A 19831-nucleotide genomic window follows, 5' to 3' on the forward strand; every position below is an offset into this window, starting at 1 on the left:
TATATATATATATATATATATATATATATATTCACTGAAAAAACCATAGGTTTCACACATGTTATAGTTAGCAGGACATTTCACTCGTGAAAAACCAATGAAATTCCCCCGTTATAGTTAGTGCAGGCAACTATAACTCACGCGACCGCAATCCTCTGCTGATGACGTCAGATATTACATCACTGTATTTAGACACTTATTTACCCATGTCTTCTTCCATTAATTTTTAGCTATACATATATTACAAATATTTTTTTTTCAGAAAAACACATATGTCATCAGTGATGTAATATCTGACGTCATCAGCAGAGGATTGCGGTCGCGTGAGTTATAGTTGCCTGCACTAACTATAACGGGAGAATTTCATTGGTTTTTCACGAGTGAAATGTCCTGCTAACTATAACATGTGTGAAACCTATGGTTTTTTCAGTGAATTTGCAAGGTTTTTTAAATGCTAATTCCTAACTATAACGTGTGTGAAACCTATGGTTTTTTCAGTGAATTTCAAAGGTTTTTTAAATGCAATTTTTTTTTTTAGATTTTCGTTAAAAATTAATATCCAACCTATGTATAAAATAATATATGTACTATATCCTGCATTATGGAATGGTTAATTTTTTTAAAATTAATGTTTACATACAGTTGTACATCACAGTTATCTTCTACAACCCTTGAAACTTGTAATTTTTTTTTAATGGATTTTTTGCCGTGCGCGTACGGTAAGCTGACGCTACGCGCTCCGTACGTCATAAGTACGGTGCACTTACGTGATACGTACGTGACGTACGCGTACAGGCATGCGCGTTGCGCGGAACCAACGTCGCGGTTACGCGGGTGCGTGTAATGCGCATGCGCGAGTGCATCCTACGTACGCGCTCCGTAAGCGCATGTTTACGTCACGTTTGCGCATGCGTACTTGTTTACGAGCGCGAAGCGTAAGCTTACGGAGCGCGCACGGTAGGTCATGTGATCCACAAAGAACACTTTTCATTGGTTGAAACTACTTTCAGTTCCAGAAACTTCCAACACCACACCCATTCCCCTCATTACTGCTTGAGATCCCCTAGGAGAAGGAGCTGAATTGACATTGAGATACAATGGCAGAGCAGCAGTCCTCTTCTGAGAGTGAGCCTAGCAGCACCATCATCAGACAGAGAAGGAGGAAACAAAAGGATTCTTTTGTGTGGGAGTATTTTACTTTTCCAGAGGGGCAGAAAAAGGTCAATGCTCCATTGGTCACTTGCGCACTTTGTGACCGTGTTTTATCTAGAGGAAATCCAAGGAAGAAGTATTCCTTTGGAAATCACTCTATGATGAGACACATTAGGGATAAACATCCCAGGACCTTTGCTCGACATACTGAAGAAAACTCTTCAGTAAGTCACCGGAGCCCAACCTCAGAAGCTCAGCCGAGTACATCATCGGCAGCTCAGCTGAGCCCTTCCTCTGAGGTGGGAGCATCATCTTCTTCAGCTCCTCTGGACATTAACCCTCGATTTCGGAGGGTTCCAATGAGGTGTACAACGTGTTGTGGTCTTATTGTTTTTGGGGAGACCAGTGTTTCCCTTATTAACAATAAGATAGACCAGCACGTTTGTAGACGTTCATAATATTCCCATTCTTTCTTTCCTCTATCCCTGTATTAACACAACGGCTCTTTTAAGAGCCAACCTTACCTCACAATTTTTTTTATTTTTTTTTAATCTCTCCTTTTTGGAAAAAAAAAATTGCCGTGCGCGCAATCGTTACGCGAAGTTCGCGGAATTTCTCTGTTTACGCCGTGCGCGTACGCTACGCGCATTCCGCGATTTTTCGAAAAAAAATTACAATTAATTTTTGCCCTTGGGGTCCTTCTGGGACCCCCTGACAAAGGCTAGGGGGTCAGGAACTGTCCACCCTGCCCCCTTTTCACGTTCTCCACCTTTGTTTTTCACCCCCTCAGACTGCGAGAGACAAAATGGCGGCTGACACTTCCTGGTTTCGACCGATTCGAATGTTTACTAAGATCTAACAACCAATCAGAATTAAGCTCGCGGCCGGCACCGTACGCGTACGGTAAGCTTACGGTACGCGCTCGGAGCGCGCCTATAGATATATATATTGATTTAAATGCTATTTTCTCAGGAAATACTGAACAGATTTACACGAGACCTTCAAAAGGCACATCCCTGACTTGAGGGCTACCTCTCTGCCAAATTTCAAGTAATTCTGTTCAGCCGTTCGGGCTGTAGCTCGGACTAAAGGTCCTATGGAAAAATGCATGGGGAAAACGCGTTTTGGGACCCCCCTTTTTCTCAGCCCCCGCTTGACGAATCCCCCCGAGACTTTCAGGGAAGGAGCGGAGCGCCCCACCTATTTCGAGAATTTCGCTAGGATTCGTCAATCGGCGCCAAAGTTATTCCAAATAGAATGTTGCAGATTTCCTATGGAAACACGGTCCTAACTATAACTATCTACTGGCGACCGCCAGTAGATAATATGTATATATATATATATTTTTTTTTTTTTTAAACCAGCTCACCAAACCAATTTGAGACTTCAAATGCTCCTGGTTTTCAAGCGCCATAACTCTGAAATCTTGAAAGTCCTTTTTATTTCATTTCTTTGTTATTTTATCAAACAAAGTGCATCATGCAGTCAAAATATAGCCTACGCATTTCGTATGGAGCCTTCCACTGGGCCATAGAGTCATGCAGCTGTAGGTGTCAATTTAAAGTGGGTGAACCCCTAATACCACTACCCAATTCAAATCAATGTTCACTAGTCAGGAACTGGACCGATGACTCTCTTCTTTCAGAGACATTCTACAGCTTCCATTTTGGCCTCATATAGGAGGATTACATATGTAGAAACCATATTTTCACAATATTGCTCGTACAACTTAATTAGTCAAGTACTGCATACTCATATATCCAAAGCACCAGACCTAGTATAATTTTTGTTTTCTGTATAATGACATCTTAATCCCAGTAATCCTGTAAAATCCAAGAAGTAAGGAGCAAAAGGCTCTCTATCTGATTTGCAATATAACATTAATTGTGCGCCCACTGTTGAGGTAGTGTTTTTCAATTTAACACACTGATTGGACAAGGGAAATTATTTCATACAGTGTCCTCAAAACATATTTAGTGTGCTTTCTAAAGTGCTCTGTTTGCTGGCTCTATCAAGTCTGGGTATTAAGTGCCTTAATGTCACAACTGTTACAACACCTACACACAACCGGGAAGTCACAGATCTAATCTATATTCAGGCTCAGGTTCTTTTGGCAACAAGAGATGTGCCTTTAGTGAACTCAATCTAACAAAAGGAGGACAAAATTGGCAAACATATCTATTGGCTATAAATAACTGTTGGACTTGGCCCTTTTTGCTGGGTCATCCCTGAACTTTTTGCCTTCCTCCTATATTTTGTCTGACCTGTTGTTGGCTGTTTTATGACTCTGGGCACTTTACCACTGCTGATCAGTGCTAAAGTGAATATGCTCTCCCTATTGAAAATTGATGTATGGATTAGTGATTCCATGATTGGCTGATTTGGTTTACTTGTCAGAACCTAGTACAGTGCACCAGGAGTGCCCAGGGCTGGTAATCAAAATGCTGCTAGTGGGCTTGCAGCACTGGTTGTGCCACCCACAGAAGCAGCCTGTAAAAGTGTGTCTAAGGCCTGCCATTGCAGAGCCTGCGTGCAGTCTGGTACTGTCATGCTGACTGGGCAAGTGCACCCACTTGCCAGTCCCTAAACCTTCCCTTTTCTTCATATCAGACACCCCTATGGTAGGCCCAAGGGCAGGGCGCATTGTAAGTATAAGGTAGGACATGCCCTGGTGTGTGTGGCATGTCCTAATAGTGAATTACAGCCATTTTCGTTTTTCACTATTGCAAGGCTACCTGTTCCCCATAGGCCAGAAAGGGCAGTTTGGTTATTACATCTTATAATCCTAACTGACTCAGGGAACATGGCTGAAATTCGAGTTTAGTATGCCTGAACTCAGAATGATAAAATACATTTTTTAGTGAAGTTGGTTTTAACATTCTGTGTTTGAAAATACCACTTTTAGAAAGTAGGTATTTTCTTGTCTAACCATCCAAACCTGCCTCTGCTGGGTTGTGTATTCCTTGTCTGAAGTTTGAGTGACAGGGGCTGGGGAATTCCAAAAACAACAGTTGATGGACAGAATGCAGAACAATGTCATACATTCACCCCAGTACAGAGATCTGGGCCTAAATCCATTGTTTTTTTGCTTACCATGCCGTTCCAGTTTGAACCCAGCCATATGCAAATCAGTCTTGACCCTGTGCCTCATGGGTACAGTCCAGCCTGAACTGCCAAGCCAGGTCCTCACATTGTGGGGCAGCAGCTAAGGATTGAGCACCTGAAGCACACCGAGGGTCATCGTGGGCTTCCAAATTACGGCATCTAACATCGCAAAAGCACTACAATGCCTACAATGCCCTGAAGAAATCAATGCGGAGTGTTCCATCCAGGAGGTGCATCTATGCATTTAAATAGTGGGAGTGGTGCACATTATGGTTTTTAATATCGCCGCAGCCTCTGAAGAAGGAGTAAAGACACTCTGAAACGCGTCAGGCATAACGGCTTGTGAACTGCTGATAATTGCATCGGTGTGTGAGGTTGGTGCATACCAATAAAGGCTCCTTCAAGAGCAGCTGCAGTCTGAGTGCTTCTCGTACGTGGGGTATCTGAGCTTGATATTTATGCAACGATCCCGGTCGCTGAGAAGCACCATCCTTGAATTTATGAGGGCCACGCGGCCTGATATTCATCGAACCAACATTGTGGGGCAGCAGCTAAGGATTGAGCACCTGAAGCACACCGAGGCTCATCGTGGGCTTCCAAATTACGGTATCTAACATTGCAAAAGCACTACAATGCCCACAATGCCCTGCAGAAATCAAGGTGGAGCGTTCCATCCAGGAAGTGCATCTATGCATTTAAGTAGTGGGAGGGGTGCACATTATGGTTTTTAATATCGCCGCAGCCTCTGAAGAAGGAGTAAAGACACTCTGAAACGCGTCAGGCATAACGGCTTGTGAACTACTGATAATTGCATGGGTGTGTGAGGTTGGTGCATCCCAATAAAGGCTCCTTCAAGAGCAGCTGCAGTCCGAGTGCTTCTCGTACGTGGGGTACCTGAGCTTGATATATATATATATAATGGGTCTCCCATTACGTATTTGGGGGCACCCCTGCACCGCATAGGCTACCGTTACGCCCCTTACCTAGACCAAATGTATGTGCTACTCTCCTTGGTCCTAATAAATCACAGTGCCTGCAACATTAACTAAAAACATACTTGCATATGCTGGTAACTGTTATGTGAAATTACTTGAGAGTACACGTCAAGTGGCTCGCTATAAAATAGAGTAAAGTTTGAAAGTTGCATTTGACAAAAGCATAAAAGTTAAAGAAACAACATAATCAAAAAGGAAAATTGTTTGACAAGGTTTATTTTACAATGACCGGTTGTGTAGTTCTGATTTAAAACCGAAAGTTGCGTAGAATGAACCATCGCCCCATGTGTGGCTTTGTAAATATCTAAAGTGTGGCAGCCATGATGTAAAATGTTACTAAATATGGCCCAAACTCTCAAAGCCACAAACTAGTTATATGCAAAACCCTTTCTTGGGTTTCCAACCCTGCCCCAAGACCATCTGTTTATGATCCCTTTATCCATGTAGATCTGACTTTCCCTTAGGAGCAAAACTTTGGAGAGGTACTCAACCACATGTTGCAGTCTGTCCTGGAACTCTTGTTGTTTGTGTCCCAAACGTAGGAGTTCAATCTCATTGGAGTTGTGTGGCAAGCAAGCAGTTAACCAGCTTACAGGGGAGGCGAGCAATTGGGAACCATACTCTTTCACTGGTATGAGTATTGTGAGCCATGATAGGGAATCAGTATTTATTTGAATATCTTTCTAATTCTAAAATATATATCTAATCAATGCCATTGTTAAAAATGATATACAAAGATGGATATGCCTATGAGCATCATTTCAGTCCCCTACCATCAGCCGCATTTAAGATATCGAAAACAGAATGTGTGCTGTCTATTGAAAATTTTAAATTACATTGATATTTTTATTAGCCCTCAGCTCTCACTTATTGCATCATCTATAAAGAGAGTGAACACAAAAAACAACTAGGAAGCGGCAGAACATTCAAACTTTTACATTTTATTTTCTTATTCTCATTCAGCATTAATTCTTTTCGGCACCGAAGAAAAACTTTTCTTATATACTGATTTATTTTGTCAAAACGTTACCATTTTATTGTGTGTAAGATTATGCAGATTTTGCCCTCTTATTTTGGCTAACTGTTAACAGTTTTTAATTTTTTATTACCAAAACTTGAGAAGGTGTGCTTACCATATAAAACGTTAGTTCTCAGAAGGAATACAAGACAGAAAAAATATTCAAATAAAAAAAGTTATCTATACAGGATTTTCTAAATTTCAGCTCTAGTACAATATTCAAAAATAAGCCATAGGGTTTTTCATTTCATATTTGAAATTCATATGGAGACAGGCAAAGTAAAATAAAAGCGACAGTTAGACCTGTTTTTGTTGCCGCTGTTCATGAGGACACAGAGGTTTAAAATATATGTGAATAGACGATAAAATCTTCCCCTCAAACCTCTCACCTGAAGGAAGATGCACGCCTTTCTGTGGATTTCAGCACTTACTAGTGCAGGGAACTAGACATCATGGGGTCTTAGGGCCCTTCATAGTTTACATTCTACGACTGGAATTGTCACCCCCGTCGAAAACCACTATTGGAGAATATGTATGATCACTAACGGAATCCATTAATTCATTGACTAACTCCGGGATGGTGAGATCCCTCAGGGCTACTGATATTTGATGGGTCTGAGTGTTGGTCTGCAGAGATGAGACTTGTCCTAGACTACGAAGTGCAACCAGCCGCCTGGTTTTGCTACATTCTGGCACTTGAGAGCTCCAAAGAGGGTAAGGGTCGGATTGAGGGCACAGAAACAGTGTCACTCAAAGGTCTAGAGGGATGCTTTGTAATTAGTAGCACCCTTGGCAGCAGGAAAATCAGAGGACATGAGCACTTAGTGGCAATGTTACAAAGGCGTAAGAAATCAGAATAGTATATACACCATGAAATGTAATATCAGCATGTAGTAACCCTTTGTATCAGAGAGCAGCTGTGTGAATTTGGCATTCTGGGTGCAATGTGTTTGACTTCTCAGACTTTTTATGCTTTGCTGATCATTAACAATGCAGGTTGGTTACAAAGCCCTCTTTTTAAAGAGCCTCTTGGAGTTCGGGTAATCTCTTTTTCGGAGCTTTGAAGTTTGCTGCTCTGCTCTTTCTGGTATCCATCGCAGGCAGACATTCTAATGACACTGTTAATACAATTACAATATAGGTTATATACATATACATTAGAAAAACGTCTATTGTACATTAGTGACCTGCATCTGAATGATGCCTCTTTTCACTGGCTTGATCTCATTATGAACACTAGATCCTTGACTCCAGGATGGTGTTAAAGCCGGCGCCCCTTTCTTTTATTTGCTTATCAGAGATTGATCAGAATTGTCTTTACCCATCGACTCAAGTGTTAATCCCAACAATTTCTATTCCATGCCTGATTTAGGTACTTAGTTTGAATTGTTTGGTTGTAAGCCACTTAAACTCATTGTCTTGCTGTGTTCTTGGTAAGGTGCTAGTTGTGTGTCTGTTTAGTTTACACTGAATAGGTGTGCAAGGCCACTGAGTTGTATATAGGGTACTGCAGGGGAAATCTATTCTGACTGAAGACAGGGAAGAGGCTGAATTGTAATGTACTGCTTGTCACAACAGGCTGACTACTGGCAGGACTGGACATGCTACCTCCAGGGATGGCATAAGAAAGTTTACTAGGAGGAAGGCCTAGTGAACGGTTGTTGATGATTGCAAGACTACCTATGAGAGCCGAGTGTATGGAGGCGGCAAAACCATCTTGCAGTTCAACAGAGGTGGAACTAATAGCAGCAATTTACTGATTCATTTCGTGTAAAAGAAAGCAAATTACAAATTTGCACAAGCAGTACTCTTACTGGCCCAGAGAGGTCTTGCGAGACATAGATGCACAGTCGTAACAATGATAGTAAGCTAGTAGAAAAGACAGGCAGGGGAGGGGTCTTACAAAACCGCCTTAAAGTTAGCCCTGTACTTTGGCAGTTACCAGTAAACTTTGGTTGCTAACATTAGAAGGCAATGAATGATTGTATTAGTGTGTTTGTAGGAATGTGTGTGCAGTTTCACGTATTCTTCGGTAGAGTGGGCATCATGGACCAATACGCAGCATCCTCTCATGCTTCGAACACCATGCTGGCAAACAGAAGGGACGCTTTCTTCTAAATGTACCACCTTTTTAAGAAGACCCTACATGCAATTTTGAGTGAAATACCTGCTGCGTATAAGATGTCCGGTAGGTCTTTTTAGTCCCATTTCCTTGAAATGTATAGCTCTACCATATTTGCAGTCTTTTTCTGATGTTACACTTTTCTATGTCTTGTAGTACACATGGGCTTCATGCAAATCCTTAAGCCATTTTACAGATGTTTTACAACTGCAACCTGCTGGTATCTTATCCCTTGATACACAATAACTGCAACTTTATAAAAGAGTAAAAAGAGTTTTAAAAAAATATGAAAATTAAAATATGAGATCTAAAGGCCTGTTTAAATATTCTCAAGGTGAAAACATTGAGAGAACATTCTGAAAAATAAGCTTAATGCGTTTTATTGTATATTTTCCCTTGAAGTGAAGTTGTCTTTGATGTCGGATCTCAAACATACGGTATAATGTAGGCATCACAATCATGGTGTATTTATCAAGCTGAACTATAGTGCAGGACAGAAAAGCTATTAACGTTTTGCGTCTCGTATTCCTTTTATTGATGGTGGCCAGGCGTTAAGCGACTGCTCGAGGGCAACTCAAATTGTAATTTAGACTGATGAAGATGGGGTTCAGAACACAAATAAAGATGTAATATATTTTGAAGTAGGGACAAGGCAGTGAACATCACTGGTCGGGACATTGGTCCTGATACGAAAACTAGAATACTTTCAGAGAAAACTGAAACTCCTTTGGAAAAAAGTATAAATTGACTGAAGAAAGGCCCCAAAATGTTTCTAGGTTACAGTGTGGAAAAAAAGGACGGCTCTATTGTAAAATGTTGTCACGGATTAAAAAAAGGTACTTAAATCTGTCACTTTCTCAAGGAAAATTGTGATCCCACAATGTCTTGTCCTGAATTAATAATCACAAAGGGTCTTAGCAGTACAGAATCAGCCAGGTGACGACAAACAACCCAAAACCCCAGGCGAGATATTACTTCACAATTGGGAAAGTCTATCCATGACGCCTATGGAAATTCTTTAATGAATTCAAAAAGTTGGTGGTGGTTTTTAGTCTAGGTGTCGCATGCATACCGAACTAGTAGGATTACGAAAGTACAGATTAGGTGCAATCAGGCCCAGCTCTACAGGTAACCAGATGCAGGTGGTGGAAAGCGACATCAATAGTAGTTTTATTTCACATTCCATTGTTTTTTTGAGCACTCTGTGATGGAAACATTTTTTTATCTTGGGTGAGATGGTTTAAAGTGGTATACTCCCTAAAAATGTTGTTCTATATTTCCAAAGCTCCCCCATGGCTCTTCTCTGGACATTGCTGTCCAATGGTGATGTGTAGGTAAGAGTCATGCCGGCTCTAGCAGAGGTACATTTAAGTCACACTGCTTTTCCAGCAGACAGTAGGACTAAAGTCCATCTGGAGAAATGTAATACTGTCAGGTAAGAAAGGGAACAAAGTATTGCTAGTGGAGGTAGAAATCAAGAAAGGTACCGTCTGTCAAAGATTGAATACATTTGTTTTGAATTAATAAACACACTCCACCATAGGTGTATATTGAGCCAAGCAGCCATTGCCGCTTCGCTCTCACCTGAACAATCCACATCTAACAATCTACATCGAGCACAGCCCCCTTGTGCTACAGCCACAACCTGTCCGTTAGCATCCCTCTTGTATCACATTCTCCCTATCACCTTATGCAACCTATGAAAAAGGGTTCTTCTTCCCTAATGGCTGTGATAGTCATGCTTTGGGAACTGTCAGAGACTGACTGGATGCCAGGTATGCAGATGGGGTTCATAGCACTGACAGTACTTCTTCCCCCACCTGCAGGTTGCTGTCTGGGTCTTTACTCAGCATATTCACACACTAAACCCAATGTCATACAGTGTGTGTCTGACTGCAGTGCTAGTTTCAGTGGAACTCACTGATAAATACGCTATTTGAACATGCTCTGACATCCCACGTTAATTAATAACATGGGGTCGGTGTTAAAGTGCATATGTTCCTTTGCACTTATTGATGGCTTATGAATCTGTTGCTTTTTAGAGCTAAAACGGAGGAGACAAAACACTGAGCATAGCACATAGCTCTGAAACTACTGCTGAAAGTTGACAGATAAGTGCTTTATGTTACAGACTGTAATTCTAGAGACCACCACACTGCAATAACAGTGTAAGCATCATATGACCTGAAACAACATATAAATTACAATACAGAGCAAGTGGAGTAAAGACTATTTGGCAGCAATGTAAGAAGGGGCTTTAAACACAGGAAGTGTTGTGGGCATGTGCCGCTCAGGTAAAAAAATGCACATGTTGGGAGTGTGAAAGTTCACTAAAAACCAACAAAGGGCTTAGGAGTAAGATCAACTGATGCTATGAGCTCAGATCAGAAGCAGGTGATTTTATCCCTTGCAAAACGTTGGTTTTATCTGTTGATTTGGACACCATACCTTATATTGTCCCACAAACAATACCCCAGTTGTGCTTCTCAGTAGAGTATATGCAGTTAATGGGGCTTGGTTCAGTTGCCTTAGGTTAACTATGGACGTACGTGTGATCATACTGTGGTGTAACCCGCCACTAGCCCAAGTCTACAGATCAGCTGAGTCTGTCTGCACTGAAACGTGTTGATTGGGTTGGCATCAAAATCACTAACAGGTTTCTAATCGTTGGGGCGAATGTACGTAAATTGGGAGCAGTTTTGCACCTCTGCGGTGACTGCAAAATACCTCATGCCCAATTTTCGGCTCGTTAGGCTAATGTTCAGTGCTGCAAAAAATACAAAATATACTTTTGATCTAGGTGTTAGGGCCTCGTTTATAATCAGGTGAACTTAATGCTTGTACTGCCTTCAAACTTTTCTTGGTGCCATCAACATTCGTTTCGTACTGGATAGTGCCACCATGCTGACATAATATTGTGAGTAGGCGTGTTGAAGTTATTAACTTTATTCTCCATGATTGTTACTGCTCAATGGCAGTTGTATAGTGCGCCATTTACTCTTGGTATGGCATTGCAGTGCATTTTATCACAATGTTCTATTCAATTCTGTATCAATTTGAATCGATTAAGCGGCACCTGTTATACTTTCTATTTCCTTCTACTTACACCAGGGCTTAATTTGTAAAAGAAAAATTGCCATACCCGAAGCTCTGCTCAGAAGCTTACGGCCGATGCAATTGAACGTCGGCATGGTGAATACCAAGTCTGGAAGTCTAAAATCCACATCATGCCTCTTTAATCCACTACCAGACAATCCCTACTCCTTTATCACACTCTTGCAGGTTCCTAGCTTTCTCCCTTTGTGAAGGTTTTACCATCTTTTTCTTCCTCCGTCTTTCCCATTTAAGTTCTTTTCCCTTTCTTGTGTTTGGTAAATATCTGATGTGGAAAAGTAAGTGCTGGGGGCCTTCACCGGCAACCACCGGCTCAAATGAAGTATTGCCTACACCTACCATGTCACTTCCTACACTCTTTTTCCTGCTATTTCTTGAAAATCCTAAATATTTGATTGGACAGAGTACGTAGAAAGTTACAGTAGTTTACCAGCCCAGCCTCTGGAACCCTATTCCTGAAATCTCAGGTCTGTTTGTCCTCTTCATACATTTCAGAAGAGTTTATAATGTGCTGTTTCTCACACATATTACTACTATTTTTCTCTTAGCCACTTGAAACGTTTGCACCAGTTTTAGTTCCGCCATCATCGTTATTTTCCACTCTAATACGTGTTTTAAAAAGAGCCAAGAAATTTCTGTGTGTAGGTCTCCCTAATTTAGCACCATGGTGTCTGGTTGTGTTAGCTTACTGTTGTTCTCTATTATTCTTTCAGGGTGATGACACCTTAAGTTCTTTGCAGCTGTCTAGTGCATTTCTATATTTTGTAAGGTTCTACAGCTGTTTTCTGAACCTGGCCGGCTGTAGCAGTTCAAGGATTTTCACTGACTAGAGTTAATGTGGTCTTTGCTTCTCTTCGTATCAAAATCCCAGATGAGCGCTGCAATTTTGGGTCCGTCTCTGTTTGTTACTCTGTATTTTTTACTCGCCCTTGGTTTCATGGTTAAATGGAGTATTTGAGTGCTTGCAATGGGGTTGCTGAAAAGTCACAAGCTGCAGTTGTTACAATGAAACTGCACACTCTTAGAAAGGAAAGATTTGTGTTTATTTCATAATGCACTTTTTTAGAGGGAGAGGTTTTACCCACCGCTTTTTTTTGACGAGCCAATTCTAGGTGTCATTCTACAAATTGTCTGCAATACAGAAGAAAATACATGAATAGAAAGATGGGGAATGATAGTTCAACCAAAGGGACTGAGCAACTCCAAGAGGTGACTCCAAGGATTCATGATCATGAGAAAGGGTAAAGATAAATAACAAAAGACTGGATCTTAAGTACAGCTCTGAGCTCAGTTAAAGAGTTGACTGATTGTGGTCTGCTCTGGAAAATTACTCCCAGTTTCGGGCCACAATTTCTGAAGTGAGAGGCACCCATAGAAGAAAACTGAAAATAGTCTTATTTTGCAGACATTGTAAAGCTACTTCTGAGTATCACTTGATAATTAAGCAAAATCACTCACATTTTATCCTGATTCTGGCAGGAAACTACTGCAATATCAGAGATGAATCCGACTTTCTTAGACTATTGCCCACCTGGACATCGACATTCTGAGGTCTTTGGAGCTAGGCAGATTTTCTTGGCTGCTCCTAAAACCACCATATTCATGCAGTCGATTCCTCAATTTGCCACTGATCTGATAAAGACTCTATAGATGCTGTGTGGATCCAGCTAAATGACACTGAAGTGACGGAACAATGGACAATGTATGAAAGAGTTTTTAGACGCAAGTCCGCTGTCTTCCTGGCAAAAGGTATAATATTGAATGCTTAAATTATGGAGGATTCACAAAGGTGTAACTGCTGGTGAAATACATTGATGAGAAATATTTTTATGGGTCGGCTTTAGAGTGCCTTCTGAGCTATTTATTGTTAAGGATTATATCTGCAATCATTTTAAAGGATATTCACATGCCTTATCTTTCATGCGTTATAATCCCAAACATATAATGTACCCATTCATAAAATATGAATTTTAAACAGGATACCTATTGAGTGTTTTATAGATACCCAAAACATAGGCTAGGTGGGTGTGAAAGGTATTCAAATATTTAACAGAAATGTATGGATTTGCAGCATTAATTCAAGGGAATGTCTGAGAGCATACTACGTATGTACAGAATATACACAGCCCATCCTGTTTATCAAGTTAGTGAAGAGCACACACACAGCCTCAGTAGCACTCTTGTAATCCGCTTGCCAGTCTGATATAACTAATTGGTGAGACTATATGTTGTCTTTTTTGTGGGAGTCTGATTAGACCATTCTGCTGCTGCAGACGTCATCTGTTGGGCAAACAGCATTTTGAGGATTATCTTGGCTAATTGAAGATTTGTAAACCATCTCTGCATCAATACACAGTGCAGGTGCCCACAGTTATAAAAGACAAATTCTGTATAAATTACTCACCCAGCGGGGTATGCACAAAAACGGAAAAGGACAGTGCAGCTGTCCACAGTTATAAAAGACAGATATTATATAAATTACTCACCCAGCGGGTTATGCAAAAAAGAGGGAAAGGGCAGACACTTTTGTGTTAGTAATGCAAGAAATCTGTCAGCACCTGTTACACTCATCTTGGCACATGAATGAGGACAGAGGGTCTTCAGTTCAGCCTCTGCGATCCCAGGGAAGGAATAGAGCTACCGGTTGTCCATGAGGGCTCACTACCCTCTCTGAACTGCTTAGGAAGAAAGATGTGCCTGTTGAAACATATAAAGTCTGTGTTCATTTTCAGGACTAGACATGGAGGTTCCTGAATGCCTGACACAAACACCCCTGTGAGCTTCTGACCAGAACATGGTTGCTTCCTTCATAAACGTCGCTCAGCTTCAGCATCCAGCCAATCACTCTTCTATCAGGCATGCATGTGAATACTGACAGCGGAGTGCAATAATCACGTTTTGTGTGCACTTTTCACTTATCGGGTGGACTTTACTGATGTCATCATGGGATTGGGAATGGTCGTTGTGCCTCCCCCACCCCCAAAATCTGGCCCCATCACAGATGTTTCCGGCGTTCAAAAGTCTAGTCAATCAATCATTTTTACCTGCAGAATTATGTGGTCGAATGTGTCCTGCGAAGATTCAGTTTATTGGTGTTATATGTCATTGAATATAACAGCTGGCAGTATGCGCTGTACGACCCAGTAATGTCATAGTATACTAAATACCAAGTATACTTCACCTTGTAAAAATAAACAGGAACCAGGCCTAGATATGGGCAGTAACCATGGCCATAAAATAATGACACATATCCCATGATATCACACTATATAGCACATACTTCCATTGAACAGAAAGTACCCTGATGTTTGAATGTTTGATGTATGAATTTCCATTGAACATTGTTGATGATTCAACATAGCGAGCTTATATTCAATGGAGTGAAAGTCCAGATTTAAACATCAAGTTTCAGTGATGAAGGACTGGTGATGCTCAATGGGAAATCATGCATGTAGACTTCGAACATGCATCTAGTATAACGCCATGAATCTAGCATGTTGTGCCTAGAGCTTATTAGCCAACATCTTAGTATATCAATCGCCTACCATGGTATCATGGTAGGTCAAACATATTCTAAGCACCTTCATGAGTATGATCATTTTTCAAACAAATTTCAGAAGTTGGGTCAGTTACTGTGAAACATACCTGCAGAAAAATGGGCTCAACGCTCAATTTGGCGTACAAGTAAAAAGGAGCTTGTGTACCAGTTATAATAAGTTTGGCTCCAAATGCTGCTTTAAAACTGACTACAGTTCTGTGATGCCACAGTCGTCCAACTGAAGATTTTTCCGTAAATTTGATATTCTCATTTGCCGGACTCCATCTTGATGGACCACCAACAGCTGGGATCCCAGCAACATCATCAGTCAACAAGGACCACCACCGATCAGTCCGAGTCCTAGAGACAAATCAAATGGTGATGCGAGCTGTGCAAGTTTCTATCTCTTTCACACAACTTGTGGCCCAGTGTGATAGCATAAGATGCACAGCACCATTAGTGAGGATCCAGAGCAGCGGGCTGCATCTGTACGCTTCATCCTCTGCTGCAGTCCTGCTCCTTGTAGTATTCTTATAAAGGCGGCTCCTTCTTCCACTCAGAATACTGTGACACAAAGTGCTGCTTATTAATATATTTGTTGGATTTGGATGGTAGGCACCACAAACTTAGTTGCCGTAGGAACTTGATCGATAAGAGACCAGGCAGAGGAACATACTTCAGCAGAAATACTTGTTTTTGTTTTTAGTTTCCTGCTATTACTTTAAAAAAAACATGAAAATTAATTATAGGAGAAAGGATGATGACTTCAGGAAAAAAGTGTGATGAAAGAGAATTGCCTCTGCCTCTAGTGAGTCTGTGAAAGATCTTTAGGCAAAGCAGTCAGAAATTGGTGTAAGCACAAAGTCTACAGACATTTAGAGTGCTAGAGAACTCTATAGGATGTCATACAAAGCCATACATGTTAGGCAGGTGGTTTAATACTTTACTCGTACCTACACATTGAGTCAGTGTTGATAGCGGTTGAGGTCGACAGTAAACAACACTGGCAGTGAACTCGGTGTTGATGTTCCAGAAGCCTTTTGTTGTACAACAAGGTACAACAAGTTTTAAGAATCAATTTTTGAACTAATGATCATACCAACTAGAATGAGCCGAAAGCATTTAGTGAGGTGGACTGCCCCCTGTGCAATGTGTGGATCCAACCCTACCAAAAACATTTATGTGGGGAATTAAAGAAAGGCTACTGCCAAAGCACACTACTGATGTTTTAACAAACTCCCAATTAACTGCCAATTACAGTGCAATCAGTAACTTGTACGATGGGTTAAATAACAAACCGGGCAAAGCTGATGATAGCTGCGAGTCGATCAGAATACTTGAGTTTTTCGCATCGCTCTTGAATGAGTTCTGAATTCCTCACATGCTTAACCCCCCCATGGCATTTTTAATGGCTATCATATGTATGTCATGGATGTCAAGTGAGAAACATGCAATCAGAGCGCATGCTAGTGGCAGGAGAAGGCATGCTATTACAACATTAACAGGCTAACAAAAAAAGGTTAACTTGAAGATATACAAAGAGGTTATGCAAATGAAATCGAATACTATTTCACGAACTGATTACAAACTAAATTGTGCTATATAGTGGTATAAAAAGATGTCTTTTTATGAATGGCACTGGTTCAAAAGAAAATGAGACTTCCATCTTGGTTCCTCTCTGTCCGCAGTGAACACTGTGAGAAACAGGCCAGCCCTGTTGCCTGGGCAACTCGTGACAATAGTCCTTGTTTGGGCACCCATACCCTCGCAATACTTTCATGTCCTCCAGCTTTGATGGACTGTAGAGAAGACTCATTGGCTGAGGGGAAGCCCATTTTGGGTCATGTCTGTTCTTGCTTTCGAGCGCCAGAATATCTCATCTCGTCTTTCTCCGAGGATAGACGTCAGAGCCGTAGCTCAGTCCTTCTTATTTTGAATCTACTCAAGGATGGTCCTCCATCCGTCTTAGGAGTCCTCTTCTCCTGTTGAGACCATCAATCTCATTGCTACTGGCACATGGTCTGTCAAGCCAGCTAGCTGGGTAATAAAGCTGAACTCTTCCACTTCCTGTTCAAAAAGAAATAATTCATATTTAATGTTTGTATGATACAGATGGTATTGTACGTGTAATACAATGTGATATATCACCTTTAATTTGTGGAAATTAAAAACATCAATTAGCTGTTCAAACACACTGTCCTTTGCAACTCATGTTGAAAACATGTTACTTGCAGTGTTAATGTGAAAATCAGGTGTATACAGAGACCGAACATCTGAGTTGACAAAAGGTACAGTGGGAGTTGATTTCCATAAATGTCTAAAGAAGAATCAAGGAGACAGTTAAAATTGGTTTCTTTATAGCCTATGAAGTTCCCTGCCATGGGAAGATATTCAGTTAACCCAATATTGACAGGGACCCTAATTTATAGAAGGAGGAAAGTAAAAGAATAAGGGCCTGATTTAGAGTACTGTTGTGAGAAGTTGGCCTGGCATATGCTGTCCACTAGTTATAGGGGACACCTTGCACCAGTCCAATTCGACTCTTAAGGTGATAGGTTAAAAGACAACCTTTAAAGAAAGCTATCCTAGTGGTAGCTGTGGAGAGCAGCCTTCAGGCTAAGTCTTGAAGGAGTGTTAAGCTTATTGTTTTACCATGGATAACCTCTTGAATGACCAAATGTAAGAGTAGTCCACACAGGTATATATTCAAAATATATGTATTTATTCAAAGAACAAATCCCACTAGTCTCTTGTGAGGCTGGAGGTAAAGATACAATTCAATATAGCATTTAAACAACAATAAATAGCACTGGATTCACAGGGCCCCAAGGGGGGACCAAACCATATATTAAACAAGCATTTGCAATGCAATAGGTCTCGCAGTTACGCGAGTTTAAGCTATTGGCTTTGTAAATTACAATGCCTTTTATTTATGTTTTTAAAAATAAAATAAAAATAAAAGGCATTGTTATCTGCAATGCCAATAGCTCATACTCGCGACCTATTGCATTGTAAATGCTTGTTTTTAAATTGGAGCCACAGAAAATGTGTATTAAAACTTGACTAACAACAAGCTATATTGTTCACATTGGCAGTTTCTTTTTTATTTTTTTCTCATTTGCCTTTTAATTCTCTTGACCATTATTGTTTTGAAATATTGGCCATCGAGGAGGAAGACCTCCTGGAGAGGGCGAGACTGCTCTAATTCTTGTTGAAGGACAGCCACCAACAGACTGCGCCCTCGGCTCTGGACGGTCACGATGGACCAGAGCATGGCATGGGCTAGAAGGCTGATCATTTTACGATGCTTTTGTGAATCCAGGGAACACACATCTTTGAGATCTGGGTCTATGGCATCTGAATCAGACTTGTTTCGAAATAGTTTGATACAAAACAAATCTCTAGATTGCGAAACCAATTTAAACCTCTTTATTAAGGCCTGAGACGGACTCGACATAGAAAGATTATGAAAGGTTTTTCGGGTTTGGTGGCTTGAACATTGGACACAAGAGTTGCTGGCTAAAGAACGGCTGCCGCCTGGCACCTTGAGATTGGTAAGCTTTCGTAATTTGATCCTCTGTGAAGATCCAAGATGCTCACTTTAACCTCTCGTATATTTGTGAATAATAACCCAGAATAAAAATTTTTAAAAAACGTTTTTAAATAGCGCTTCTCACAGCGCTCCTGTCATTTTTAAGTGCTCTAAATAACAGCTGCTCGTTAGTATTTCCTATTCAGTGGTACTTCCACCTCCGGGGTTAAACTAGGATGCAATATGGTTTTCGCACCAGCTTCCATAAGAGCGTGAGAGGGATCACGAGGTGAAGAAAGGCACGGAGACCCAGGGAATATATAATGGCAGCCGCAATGCATGCCAAGATACATCGGAGAGCAGCGAGTGGCAAAGAGGCAGCCTTACACCCTTGATGAAGTGAGTAAACGCAGGGTATGAACAGAAGGGGTAGCAATGGACTTATTAGGTGTAGCGGGACCCCGAACATTTGATGAGAGTAAGGTGGACTTGAGAATGTTATATCCCAATCCAGATACCAGATTAGGCAGGGAGATGCGAAAGGGGTGACGCAAGCATTACAAACAAGCGGCCGTGCGGCCGCGAAAGTGATCGCAATCGCGATCAAACATCAAAGCGGACGTGATAGTGAAAGTAATCACGTCAAGCGCGGCGCGCGCCCGTGCACATGCACTGTAGTTCTAGGCTGGCCTGGTAGCACTTTTTGGAGCCCTCTCAAAAATTCTCGCCAGACCAGCGCATGCACTGGGTCAGGCGAGACCTAAAAAGTGGTATAAGAACCACAACAGTTCTGCAGACAGTGCCTAGGGCACTTAGGATCGCTGGCCCCTTACGAAACCACCCAAGGTAGTGAGAAAGGGGACCCACTGGAAGCGTGTGCAGTATTTAAACTACAGTCGGGATCCCTATTAAACCCTATGGGAAATGTCGCGGTTTGAAATTACAAGAATCTGGACACTTCTAGCAGGAGTTCAAGTTCAGGAGTTTAGAGTTAAGCTCTTGGAGGGCCCACACCCACGAGAGTACCGAGGTACCCCTGTTACCTGCCCCAGGGAAGCCGGGGGCATAGGTCGTTTTTGGTGTCGGTCGATGTCTCGTTTTCAATGGAAAAACGTGAAGAACTGCTGCTGGCGTAAAGCGTCGTCGATGTCGTGCAGATTGAAGATGTAGATCTTGAAGGTAAGGACCTGAAAGCAGAGGGGACAGAGTCTGGGTCACTAGCCAGTGACCAGGGGCCTTTGGAGAAAGAGCCCTT

General features: G+C 41.4%; 1 protein-coding gene across 6 annotated transcripts in view; it reads right to left on the reverse strand.

The window, feature by feature from the left end:
* Positions 1-6173: 6173 nt before the first annotated feature.
* Positions 6174-19831, reverse strand: part of SMPD3 (sphingomyelin phosphodiesterase 3) — a 1004685-nt gene continuing 991027 nt past the window's right edge. For all 6 annotated transcript variants that reach the window (XM_085639465.1, XM_085639462.1, XM_085639463.1 and 3 more), the window contains one exon: positions 6174-17111. In XM_085639465.1, coding sequence (XP_085495591.1) covers positions 17010-17111 — 102 coding nt within the window. In that variant the 3' untranslated portion in view covers positions 6174-17009. The remainder of the gene's footprint in view (positions 17112-19831) is intronic.

Source organism: Triturus cristatus, chromosome 12 (genome assembly GCF_964204655.1).
Source record: "Triturus cristatus chromosome 12, aTriCri1.1, whole genome shotgun sequence".
Classification (NCBI taxonomy): domain Eukaryota; kingdom Metazoa; phylum Chordata; class Amphibia; order Caudata; family Salamandridae; genus Triturus; species Triturus cristatus.